Genomic DNA, 13,542 nt, shown 5'->3' on the forward strand with positions numbered 1-13,542 from the left:
CATTTAATTCTATCAGTAAATCTATGATTACCTTTCAAAAATAAGCAGAGTAAGGAGTATAGAGGTTAAGAAACATCACACAGCTAATGAGTGAAGGGTCTGAATAATAAGTGTATACATTAAGGATCAGATGGGGAAACATTGTCCTCATTGTCACATTTGAGTCTCAGAGTAAATCAACGTCTGCCTTTCTTGGTTCTGCCTAGAACTACTTTTATCATACAGAACCTCTCAGCACAAAACAAAAAGCTGGTGTTTGTTCAGGCACCTTAGGCACTATGAACAATTAATTAAAGTGACTCAGGTCTCAAAAATGCCTTTTCACCCCCAATTATGAGACAATGCAAGGGACATACAGAGTGTAGCAATTTCCCCAGAGTTTTCTAGATTATTACAGTTACATAGACTTGGCATCAAGATATCAAGTTCTTGATGCTCTGCAGTAAAACTTTTTTCTATGACTCTATCCTTAAGGTTTTGGATGCACAATGTTTTGTGCATAGTTTCTGCACAACTGAATCATTGTGAGGGAACAATTCTGTCACGGAGTAACTTTATTCTGTTGACAAGGATGGGCTCTGTTCACAATAAGTCATTGTCAGACCCTCTTGTAATTTAAACCTTTTTTTCTTCTAACGTTCTCTTTTCATTTGGCTCCCATTAAGTCTCGCTGTCCAAGAATTCAACAATTCTAAAGAATACACTCTAAATAAACATCTCCTGGGATCTCAGCTAAGTACTTTATCTGCCCCCAACACCCATGATTTTTCTAAACTCTACAATTCTGAACATATTAGTGAGTAGTCTGGACTTAGTGTGAATATCCTTTAAAGCTTTCATTTTTCTCCAAAAAGGTTTGAGAATATCACTTTTACAAACTACCAAAGAGCGAATACTGGAAATTCATAACATTAGAGCAACTTCCCGTTTCAAATCCTCCAAGACAGCCATTAGGCTTAATGACAAATGTGGCTACAGAGGACCAAGGGTCACAAACAGGAATGTTTATAACTTGGAGGTTACCGAAACCAAGCTGGCAACTGTGTAAGTTTCTCTCTCTAGCAGTCACAGATCTGTAAGTGACTTGCTTGTGCTGTCCTCCAGAGAGACCTTGAATGTGGCCCTGAGCACAGTGTGTGGCATCTGTGTGCCATGTCCAACTTCAAAACCATTTGGTTTCACAATTAGGAGTAAATAAAAAAAACAAGCAAAGTGCTCCAATAAGAAAGCTGTGGAATTTTTCTGGTGCTAGTAAAATAATTAAAAAAACCCACAACTAATAAAATTAGTCCAAAAGAGAATGCATCTGTGATAAGTGATATGTACTGTTTCAATATGATTTTTAAAAAACTTTAATTGTGATAAAATATGTGTAACGTAAAATTTACCATCTTAACTATTTTTAAGTGCACAGTTCAGTAATGTTAAGTATAGTCACACTGCTCTACAACCAATCTTGAGAACTTTTTCATCTTGTAACACTGAAACTCTATATCCATTAAACAACAGCTCCCATTCCCTCTCCTCCCAGGCCCTGCTAACTACCCTTTTTCTCTTTCTGTGAATTTGACTACTCTAGATACCTCATGAAAGTGGAATCAAGCAATATTTTTCTTTTTTTGACTGGCTTATTTCATTTAGCATAATATTCTTAAGGTTAGTCCATGTGTCAGAATTTCATTCCTTTTTAAGGCTGAATAATATTCCATTGTATGTATATAACATATTTTGTTTCTCCATTCATCCATTAATCTGATTTTTTTAACCCTAAGTAGAAACCAATTTTTATCTGCACTCCCATGTTTACTGAGGCACTATTCACAATAGCCAAAATTTGGAATCAACCTAAGTGTCCATCAGTGGATGAATGAATAAAGAAAGTGTGGTATATATACACAATGGAATATCATTCAGCCATAAAAAGAATGAAATCCAGCCATTTGCAACAACATGGATGGAACTGGAGAACATTAAATTAAGTGAAATAAGCCAAGCACAGAAAGACAAATCTTGCATGTTCTCACTCGTATGTGGGAGCTAAATATTAAAAACAATTGACAGAGAGTAGAATGATGGTTACCAGAGGATGGTAAGTGGGGAGGGGGGAATAAAGTGAGGATGGTTAATGGGTGCAAAAATATAGTTAGATATTTAGATAGAATGAACAATAAATATTTCATAGTACAACAAAGTGACTACAATCAACAGAAAGTTAGGATGTACTCTAAAATAACCAAAAAAGTGTAATTGAAATGTTCCTAATGCAAAGAAATGACAAATGCTTGAGGTGACAGATACTTCAATTACCCTGATATGATTATTACACATTATATGCCTGTATCAAAAATCACACATACCCTATAAAGATATACAACTATTACATATCCATAATAATTATTCAAATAGTCAAAGATGCTTTTACTGGATTTCTAAAAGCCACTAACATTTATAAGTATTTATGTAAACATATTATATTAATCAACCAATCATATTCTCTTAGGAAATTACACTTAAGCCCTACAATGGTAACTAAATATATGGTTTTCAGTCAGTGAACACTGAAAGCTCTTACTGAATGCTACCCAAATTATAGAGTGTACATTTTCTCCGGCATCCTTGCTGCCTTTCCTATATCAGTTTTGTAAAAATGTTCTGCTATCTGTGCACCAATAAAGCTTCACTCAGTCTTTTCCAGCCAAGTGCCTACAAGGTCTCTTAGAGGAACACAGCCTTCAGGCTTGGTATAAAGTGTGGAAATTTTCCTTTCTATGTTGAATTTGGCTAATATGAAAATAACTATGTCCACCGGAACCCCGCTGCAATGCTCTTGCCAGGGACCCCTCTTAAAGATGACTTATGGGGATCCTTTGGCTGTTCAGTAATTATAGTCCTTTGGGTGACATCCAAGGCATAGCATGCCCACATTGAATCCATTTACTCTTTAGTGAAGTGTGATATCAGCTTCCAGTCAATCTGGTTAATCCAAAAATTAGAGACAGAAAATGGGTATAATTTTTTACAAAGAAGGAGGGGAGAGGAAAAAAAAAACTGGAAACAGATCTACAAGCTGAGCACAGCTAAGAAGCACTGCCATGTTAACTGATGGAGTTTGAACCTTGTCAGTAATTACTAATGGGGTGGACACTGCATAGATATACTCTGTATATTTCCACTGTCCTCAAGTAGAGTGACTTTCCTACTTTATTGGACACAAAGCTTCATGTGTATTTCCTTACGCTGTACTAAAAGTCAAACACCAGACATGTATTTCTTAAAATTTAATGAATATTTGAAGAATTTTCTGAGAATTTTACAACTCCTTCTGTGATATCTGGAGTCATCAGATGTCCAAATCATTAAACAAGTACATAATGAATAGCAAAATCAATTTCTAACCTTTCACCCAGTTAAAGAAATACTATTAATTGAAAAAAAATAGAGAAATGCTTACCTGGAATGGAGAAGTTTCCTGTAGTATCAATGAATTTATCAGTCATATCTCCAAACACTATCATCATTAGGGGAAGGCCTGAGCCATGAGCTATGGCCATGATGGTACCCAAGGACATAAACAATTTATCTTGCCAATCAGAGTAGCGAAACTAAAAAAAGGAAATAAAATAATACTTAACTGTGGAATGGAATTTCTCTTTTTCCATAATTGTATGTTCTTTGGATTTTTACTTTAAGTCAGCACTTTTTTTTTTTTTTTGAGGGTCTTGCTCTATTGCCTGGGTAGAGTACAGTGGCATCATTATAGATCACTGTAACCTCAAACTCCTGGGCTCAAGCAATCCTCCTGCCTCAGCCTCCCAAGTAGCTAGGACTATAGGCATGCACCACCACATCTGGCTAATTTTTCTATTTTTTTATAGAGACAGGGTCTCACTCTTGCTCAGGCTAGTCTCAAACTCCTAACCTCAAGTGATCCTCCACCTCAGCCTCCCAAAGTGCTAGGATTACAGGTGTGAGCCACCGTGCCTGGCCAGCACTTTTTAAATAGTTGCAAATGTATGTATTAGAGAAGGAGAATTTCAACCCAAATCATTAAAAGAATAATTTCATGATTCTATTTATTTTGTATTCTGTGAAGAAATCATTATAATTCTGTTTAATCAGTATCTGATTTGGGTGAATGACCACAATATAATCAGAAAAGATTAAGGTTTGGTTCTATTAAGAAACATTATTTGATTTCCTAGAGCTCCTGAGGTAATGAATTCAGAACAGCTAGAGGTAGATATTAACTTACACACACACACACAGACACACACAGACACACACACACACCCCATATCCTTTAAAACTACATTCAGAATATTTCTGAGGGAGAATCAGATATGGAAAATATAATAGATGCTCTGAGTTTTGAAGATACGATCCTTTAAAAGGTTTAAGTTAGCTTTAAAATGTCAGCTTAGTAGTGAAGTGCAACAAATAATATGGAGTGTCTACACATGTGCTTTAGGGAAGTCTTGCTCATGGAGATAATGCTTATGTAGAGTCTCGAAGGATGAAAAAGAGTTAGCTGGAGAAGAATCGGGGAATGTGGGGGAAGGAGGGGATGTTCAGGCTTAGAACAGCATGTGACTAGAAGCTACATGGAGCATGTAAGTAACTCCTGGCAGTGGAATTCCTGAAGGTCACAGTACAAAGTGTGGGACACTATGTTAGAGAGAGGTACAACAGGCCTGGTGGCCCATACTTAAGGATCTGGGACTTAGTGCTACGTACAGAGGGGAAAGGTGATGCCAGTTGTCACACTGAAGTGCACAACTCCCAAGAACTAACCATTAGATCAGTGTCATAACATTTCAAAAGACTTTGATACTCACTCTTTCTAGTCGTTTCCATTGTCTCCCATTTTCTCTCTGTTTTTGATTGACCCATCTGTGGGTCTCTTTCTCTTTGTTATTTTTCCTCCTCTGCCTTCTGGACTATATCTTCCTTCTCCTAAGTTTCCATTTCCATAGCTTCCCCTCTGTCTCTTGCATCTCTCCTGTCTTTTTACACTTTTTACTCTGCTCATTTCCCTTACCCCCTTTGAGGACAGGGAATGATTGTCAGCAGAGTGGGTGATGAGTCAGGCTTGGCAGAGTGACATCTTTGAGGGCTGAGGCTGAGTCATATTGGGTCAATACCCTGGCTGAGTCTGAGGCCGCAAGCACGTGGTGAGGAGGGGATGTGTATGCAAACCATTCTCAGAGAGTTTCAAAAGTCTGGTCTGGGATCTAGGGCAGGGAGCAAATTCCATCATCAAACACACAGGGCAGCGGTGGCTCACGCCTGTAATCCTAGCACTCTGGGAGGCCGAGGCAGGTGGATTGCTCGAGGTCAGGAGTTCGAAACCAGCCTGAGCAAGAGCGAGACCCCGTCTCTACTAAAAATAGAAAGAAATTATATGGCCAACTAAAAAATGTATATAGAAAAAATTAGCCGGGCATGGTGGCACATGCCTGTAGTCCCAGCTACCCGGGAGGCTGAGGCAGTAGGATCGCTTAAGCCCAGGAGTTTGAGGTTGCTGTGAGCTAGGCTGACGCCACGGCACTCACTCTAGCCCGGGCAACAAAGTGAGACTCTGTCTCAAAAAAAAAAAAAAAAAAAAAAAACCCACACAGGGCAAGCAAGTGTACCAAAAGAAAAAAAGGCTCAGAAGCCAGGTAGAGTTTGGAATGAAATAAGGGATACTGGTAAAGTCAAGAGCAAATGGGGGCTGGGCAAGATGGCTCACTCCTGTAATCCTGGCACTCTGGGAGGCTAAGGTGGGAGGATCGTTTGAAGTCAGGAGTTTGAGACCAGCCTGAGCAAAAGTGAGACCCCATTTCTACCCAAAATAGAAAAAATTAGCCAGGTGTGGTGGCTCGTGCAGCCTGCAGTCCCAGCTACTTGGCAGGACTGAGGCAGGACCATAGCTTGAGCCCAGGAGTTTGAGGTTGCAGTGAGCTGTGATGATGCCACTGCACTCTACCTGGGGCAACAGAGACTCTGTCTCAAAAAATAGAGCAAATGGGAAAGGGTCCCTAAAATTACTCCAAAGGGGACCAGTGTCCCCAAAATTCTTTTTTTTTAATTTAAAGAAAATTTTTAATTTTCATTTTTTATGAGATAGAGTCTCACTATGTTGGTCTCCAAATCCTGGGATCAAGTGATTCTCCCACCTCAGCCTCCTGAGAAGCTGGGATTATAGGTGGGTGCCACCATGTCTGGTACTAAGGTTCATTTTTAATGGCTCCGGGGAAGGGAGACAGAGCAGTTGGGCCACAGTTAAAAGCACAGGGTCAGGTTGTCATGTAATATTCTCTTTATACTAATTGAATACAACTTTACAGCCTCTGAGCTTAAATTTAAAATTAGGTGAATTTCACAGTAACATCCTAAGTAAACCAAGACTTGTTTTCAGTGATTTTTGACAAAGCAATGTATTTCTAATTCCTGTTAGAACACAATTTTATCCTGAACCTCTTTCAGGACAAAAAATATCTATTTACAGGTGAAATGAAGATTAAATTTCAATTTAATTTAATCTAAAACTTTTAAATTCAAATGAAAATTTATGTTTCCACTTCAAGGTTTGTGGTATTTTATTTTCTGTAGGAGGCAGATTTAAAACCTGTGTACTAAAACTAGATTTAGTTTTATAAATAATTTATTCTCCAAAGCACTAAATTTTAAGAATATTTTTACTGTTACTGACACCTTTGTTTTTTTTTTTTTTTTGCTTTTTTTTTTGTTTTTTTTTTTTTTTTGAGACACAGTCCCACTCTGTCCTCTGGGCTAGAGTGCAATGGTGTCATCATAACTCACTGCAACCTCAAACTCCTCAGCTCAAGTGATCCTCCTGTCTCAGCCTCCCAAGTAACTGGGACTACAGGCATACACCACCATGCCCAGCTAATTTTTCTATTTTTTTGTAGAGATGGGGTCTTGCTCTTGCTCAGGCTGGTCTCAAACTCCTGGCCTCAAGCTGTCCTCCTGCCTTGGCCCCTCAAAGTGCTAGGATTACAGGCATGAGCCATAGCACTCAGCCTCTTACTAAGACTTTTTAAGCAACAAAGAAATAAAAATCAAGAATAATGGATAAGAGGACAGAAGAGGGGTTTTGTGGTTACATGAGAAGTATGCAGCAATGTTCAAGAGTGTGGATGTGTGGTGTCTTTTTATCCATTTAATTACTAAGTTGGAGGTTTCAGCTGACATGCCATTTAATTTGCTATTAAATAATAGCTGTCACAGTTTGAAACACATCATATTTACCAAAAATGGGCAAATGCTTTCTTTAGCTGCCTCTATGAGACATATTACAAATGAAAAACAGATTAGACATCTTCCAAAAATATATTGGCTTGCCTTGTACCAGCAGAAAAGCATGAAAAACTGTCCTAAGCATAATCAGAATCCCTAATAGTTACCTATATTTAGCCAATTTTTCTGGAAGCCAAATGTGAACACAGATTTCTTAATTATTTTAAAATTTCTGTAGTTAACAATTATCTTCTTTATTTGCAAGTCTATTTTAAGGTAAATTTGCAGGGGGTATGTGTGAAGCAAATGCAGAGATATTTCCTGAAATTGGTAAGTTTGCCTGATGGTAGTAATATAGCTCCTAATTTCCTGTATACCAGTTAGCTCTGCCCTGTGTCATAGCCAGCCTGTCCAAGTCTTCTTTTATCGTCCACCCTGAGAATGTAGGGTATTAACTATCATAAGCCAACCTAAGACAGCACAGGTGCAGCCATGGACAGCCCAGGGACAATCTACAGTACTTGCCTGTAGACAATCTGAAAGTACTTGCTCTATAGCTATTTATTCGAGACCCCAAATTTGGATGAAAGGCAATATTCACATTTAATATTTCACAGCTTACCAATGTTAATGGTCCAATCAAATTCACTTTCTTCATTTTTTTCCTGTCTTGGTTGCTGTAAAAAATAAAATTGTTTTAATTTAAAACCGTTACGCACTGTTTCACAGTCAATTGAACATAAATCTGAGTAATTATTATACTCTACTATTATAATGTTTTCAATTATAAGAGTGATGTTCATAAATTGCCAAAATTATCCAGTTTAACAAAACACTGCAGGGCAGTTGCCAAGTGCAAAGGTAACTGTCCAAGGTAATATAAGGATATATGGATACATGTGAAATGGTCACCTGCCATAGAGAACTCACATACAGAGAGAAGATGAATGTATCAACCTCTGCCAAATCAATTGAATTCTTAGTTTTCTAAAAAAAAGTTTTACATATTGATCTAAAATTAGTAAAGACCACTCTTCTGAAGGACTGTGGGGAGTGGTGTCAGGAAATGCTGTTGGTTCTACATTCAAAATACATCTAAAATTCAACCATTTCTCACCACTTTTATTGCCGTCCCCAGTAGGAGCCTCCTGCCTAATCTCCCCACTTCCACCTGTGCCTGCTTCAGTCCATCCTCAAACAGCAGCCAGAAGAATCATCTAAAAACAAGTCATGTGTTACTTCTCTGCTCAAAAATCTATGATGGCTCCTATTTTTCTTAGAGGAAAAGCCAAAATCCTTCCATTGGCCTGTAAGGCCCTAGATGATCAGTATCCTTGTTATCTCTCTGACCACATCTCTCACTCCCACCCCTGCTTACTCTGCTCCAGCCACCCTGGCCTCTCTGCTGTTCTGTGCACACACTAAACATGTTCCCTTCTTAGGGTCTTTGCATTCTCAGTTACCTTGGCCAGGAATGTTCTCCCCTTAAATACCCACACAGGTCTCTCCTCTTGTTTCTTTGAAGTCTTTGTTCAAATCCTGCCTTAAAAGTAAGATCTACCCTAACCACCCTACCTAAAATTTCCCGCTTGCACTCCTGATTGCCTTAACCTGGATTAATGTTTTCCCATACCATTTATTACCTTCTAACATTAGCTGGAGTTTACTTATTTAGTATGTGTATTATTTATGTCTGTCCTCCATACAATAATATAAACTCCATGAGGGCAGAGATTTCTTTCGTCTTTTTCTTTTTCTTCTTTTAAGAGGCAGTGTCTCGCTCTGTTGCCTAGGCTGGAGTGCAGTGGCATGAACAAAGCTCACTGCAGCTGTGAACTCGTAGGCTCCAGCGATTTTCCCTTCTTAGCCTCCTGAGTAGCGGGGACTACTGGTGCACATCACCATGCTTGGCTAATGTTTTTTATTTTTTATAGAGACGAGATCTTGCTATGTTGCCAGGCTGGTCATGAACTCCTAGGCTTAAGTGAACCAATGCTAGGATTATAGGTGTGAGCCACTGTGCCTGGCCAGGAGATTTCTTTTAACATAAGATGCATTTATCCAGCCTAGGCAACATGGTGAGACCCCATCTCTACAAAATAAATTTTTAAAAATTAGCTGGGGCCGGGTGTGGTGGCTCACGCCTGTAATCCTAGCACTCTGGGAGGCCGAGGCGGGTGGATCACTCGAGGTCAGGAGTTCGAGACCAGCCTGAGCAAGAGCGAGACCCCGTCTCTACTAAAAATAGAAAGAAATTATATGGCCAACTAAAAATATACATAGAAAAAATTAGCCGGGCATGGTGGCGCATGCCTGTAGTCCCAGCTACTGGGGAGGCTGAGGCAGTAGGATCGCTTAAGCCCAGGAGTCTGAGGTTGCTGTGAGCTAGGCTGATGCCACGGCACTCACTCTAGCCTGGGCAACAAAGCGAGACTCTGTCTCAAAAAAAAAAAAAAATTAGCTGGGCATGGTGGCATGCTAGCTACTCAGGAGGCTGAGGTAGGCAGATCACTTGAGCCCAGGAGTTTGAGGTTACAGTGAGCTATGACCTCATCACTGTACTCCAGCTGAGGCTGACAGAGTGAGACCCTATCTCAAAAAAAAAAAAAAAAAAGATACATTTATCTAGGTAGATGATCAAGTTTTACTCAGAAGAATTGACCTCGAATTATGTAGAGCATTTACTAAAATCACTGGACAAACATCTGCCACTAAATAAGTTCAAAACAACATGCCACAGGCAATAGCAGCATGATTGGAACAAGCAAAAACTACATCTTAATTTGTTCTAGACAACTGAAGTGGGCTTAGCTTCCTTTGAATGTATAATCTTTGGTCTGCTTTTATAAAAATTAGTACCATTATATTTAATTTCATAATCTTACAATTTTATTCTTAACTTTCTGTATTTCTCCTTTGAGCTATTTTCTTCTTTCCAAAAGAAGGCTGTGATGTTCCCTTCTGAGGACTTCCCTGGTTTCTGGAACATTACTACACCTTTTGCAGGGACAGCTCCTTTGTACGCACATCAAATGTTCAGCCAGTGAGATACATAAATAGCCTTCTTCATGAAAATGCCATCTATTAATAGATTCACAGTCAATCCCAGCTTAAACGGCTAGCTAATGAAAACCACATTTTTCTATTGGAAGTAACACCATCCATCAGTTTTCCAATTCTATATGGCAAAACTAAATTTTCTATGAATAAATATCACAGTACTTAGAAGGCATGTAGCAATGTCACTGTATGAACACGTTAACAGACTAAAATAATGCTTCAGTTTAAGCATCAGATAGGCATATTTTCAGTTAGCTAATCAGGCCCCTTGCAGCTTGAGGACAAGCTACAGAACCTGATAACTTTGTCCCTCTGGGTGATTACTCGATGACACAGGTCAATTAGTTCTGGGTGGCCTGGCATGAACTCAGAGATCATAATAGCCTCATAAACTATTTCAGGCTAAAGGCAAAAATGATCCACTATTTTCACAGTGAAAGAGGAAACAAAGACACACAACACTGGGCTTCCGCCCCTACCAAAGCCTGTGAAGTGAGCTTAACAAGGGTCCTGGGAACCAAGTCCACAGCCGGAGCCAGGAGAAAGAGGCGCAAGCAAAGGAAGCGCTGAAGTTTCCAAACTCGCCTTGCACTTGAACAAAAACTGATTTGGGTGTACAGGTTTCGGAAGAATAAGACTGTTCAAGATCTCCCTCCCCACCTCACCTCCCAGAAAGGAGAAATACAGAACAAGCCTGGCGATGGGGGGAGGAGGAGCAGTAAGAAAAGATAAGGAGGAAGAGAAAGAAGAGCAGGGGAGTTTTTGCTTCATTATGCTTGTTCAGAAAGCACAACCACCAACAGCAGATGTCTGACATTCTGTAAGCCTGAAAACCAGATGATGTATATATGAAAGTTATTTGTAAAAGTTTTAAGACTTAGATAATACAAGGAATGTTATACAACACAAATATACATCGAATCACCCCTGCAAAAAGGGAAGGGGGCACTTTTAAAGACAGCGTTTTCTTCCTGTATCTCTTCCAAAAGGAGCCTCAGTGGCATTCCTCCAGGTCACTTAAAACTTTGCTCCAAGGTCAGAACCTCAGACAAGACATCTGATGCTCCAAGGCATCAACCGATTTTCTCAATTTCTTTCCAAAGCTGAGCTTGGCCCTGCTGATTCTCAGGAAAGCCAGAGGCTGCTGGTGATGTACCTGCTGCTGCCCAGTTCAAAGTCGCCCTCCGCTCTCCTGGGGTTCCCGGCTCTTCCGTTCCTTGCCGTCTCAAGGTCCATCTCAGCCTGGGGAGAAACCACAGGTTCGGGTCCAAGTGCACCCGCTCCGGCTCTGGGGGGTCAACCAGCCTCCTCTCAGCCCCCGCCCGAGGGCGCCGAGCCAGGCGCACGGGTCTCGGCCGGGGACTCTGAATGGGGGTCCCGCCGCTCGCGCCCCGCGCCCCCCAGCCCCGGGGTTCCCGCCGCGGCCGGCGCCTCCCTACCTCGGGCCTCGCGCGTCTCGGGCAGAGCCGCCGGGCGCGCGGGTGCCGCAGTCGAGGGGCCTGGACTTTGCTCGCCGCGGCCTCGCCCCCGCCTCCCACGCGCGTCGGCCCTGCGGATGCCTCGCTCCGCCGCCGGGGCAAGGGCCCCGGCCCGCAGGAGCAGCTCCCGCCGCCCGCCCGGGGCGCTCCGCAGGCCAGGCGCGGGCGAGGGTCCCGCGCGCCGCCCTCGCCGCCGGGGGCGCCGGCCGCAGCCGCAGTCGCAGCCCGCTCGGGCGCGCCGCCAGGGGCCGGCTGCGGCTGATAAGGCCCCGCCTGGTGGGACACCGCGGCCCCTACAAGTGACTGCCACACTCCTGCGGCGCTCAGTTTTCTTTTTAAACCCAGGCGGGGGAGAGTTTCTGAACGCCCGACAATCGCAGGGCGGTGGAGGACCGACAGAGAGCGCGAGACTGGCCCCAGAGCTGGTGGCATCAAACCCAACCACCTCCAAGGATGGCGGGAGTCAACCAGGGCCAGCCTGGAGCCATCTCACGCTCCTTGGTGAAGAGGAACACCGTCAATGCGCTCTTAGTACTTAGAGACACAGAACATTAGAAGCCAGAAGGGACTTTAGAGATTGCCTCATTAAAAACCCACATTTTAACGTAGGAAGAAACTGATGCCCAAAGAGGTTAAGTCCTGCCTGAGGCTGCATCAGCGGGACCAGAGTCCAGGCAAAGGCTCGAGTCCCAGTACAGTGCTCTGGCTGCCCGTTCTGATCTTAGACTTCTCCCTGTGCTAGGTTGCCTCTACACCTAAGCACCCACTTGAGTATGGTTTTCTTGTTTTTTTCTTATTAATTTCACCACACTCTTCCCAAAAGGAAGTGTCTAAAACAGGACATAATAAGGTATATGGCTTTGAAACCAGTGAATTTCAAACACAGAGCCTCACATCTTATTAACTGTGACTTTGGACACTTTGCTCATTTCTCTAGGTAGGCCTCAGTTTCCTCATATGTAAACTCAGGATAGAAACATCTCCCTTCCAGGTTATTGTGAGGAATAAATGAGTTAAGAATAAATGCATTAGGAATACATGAATTAAGTCCTAGATAAAAGCACTTAGTACTGTGCCTAAAACATAATACAAGGTCAACAAATACGGCTTTCCTTCCTCCTAATTAGGTAGCAGGATTACTTACCTACTTGTGCTCCTATGTCTTACAACACAACAGCTGTGCCATGGTTTTCTTGGGTTTCCAGAGAACCTTAAAGCAGACCATGGTATAAGAGATGTTGTCCCACACACCTTGATGTGAATCTCACGTCTGCCATTTACTGGCTGTCTGGCCTTGGGCAGACTACTGAATTCTTGATTCAGTCTCTGAATCTGTAAAATAAGAGTGTCATTAGGTGTGGAGACAATGTGTGTAAAGTGCCCCCCACGTAGGCGCACCTAATAAATGGTAACTATTATCATAGTCAAGTGTTCAGAAGAGGCAAATGAGGAAGGACGGGAAGAGGAGCCAGTGGCTCTGGCACTCACTGCTGAGCGTGCTGTGTCTCTGTCCTGCTCTGCCGGCTGCCTGGAGCTGGGGTAGAACTTGACCTGAAGTAGTGTGCTGGAGCAGAAATGAATTTAGTTGAGTATTTTTCCTCAAAATGTTTTTTCTCTTTGTCCAGTTATCATAACCATGAGGACTCTCTTCTTTGATCAACCAGAATTCCTTCCCTTCATGAGGCTAACAGGTAGTCAGATCACGATTTCAAGATACTCTGAGACTAAAGCAGTTGGAATTGTGTAGTTTGAAATAAGGCTT

At 41.8% G+C, this 13,542-nt stretch overlaps 1 protein-coding gene across 2 annotated transcripts in view; it reads right to left on the bottom strand.

The window, feature by feature from the left end:
* Window positions 1–11,828, bottom strand: part of ABCB4 (ATP binding cassette subfamily B member 4) — a 63,664-nt gene extending 51,836 nt beyond the window's left edge. The window contains exons 1-4 of one of the 2 annotated variants that reach the window (XM_045565466.1): window positions 11,742–11,828; window positions 11,459–11,544; window positions 7,865–7,919; window positions 3,452–3,602 (exon numbers count right to left, since the gene is read on the bottom strand). In XM_045565466.1, coding sequence (XP_045421422.1) covers window positions 3,452–3,602; window positions 7,865–7,919; window positions 11,459–11,538 — 286 coding nt within the window. In that variant the 5' untranslated portion in view covers window positions 11,539–11,544; window positions 11,742–11,828. Of the gene's footprint in view, window positions 1–3,451; window positions 3,603–7,864; window positions 7,920–8,359; window positions 8,433–11,458; window positions 11,545–11,741 lie in introns of those variants that run through there. The other variant, XM_045565467.1, reaches the window with a different exon arrangement.
* Window positions 11,829–13,542: the final 1,714 nt, after the last annotated feature.

The sequence above is a fragment of the Lemur catta genome, chromosome 11 (assembly GCF_020740605.2).
Source record: "Lemur catta isolate mLemCat1 chromosome 11, mLemCat1.pri, whole genome shotgun sequence".
Classification (NCBI taxonomy): Eukaryota; Metazoa; Chordata; class Mammalia; order Primates; family Lemuridae; genus Lemur; species Lemur catta.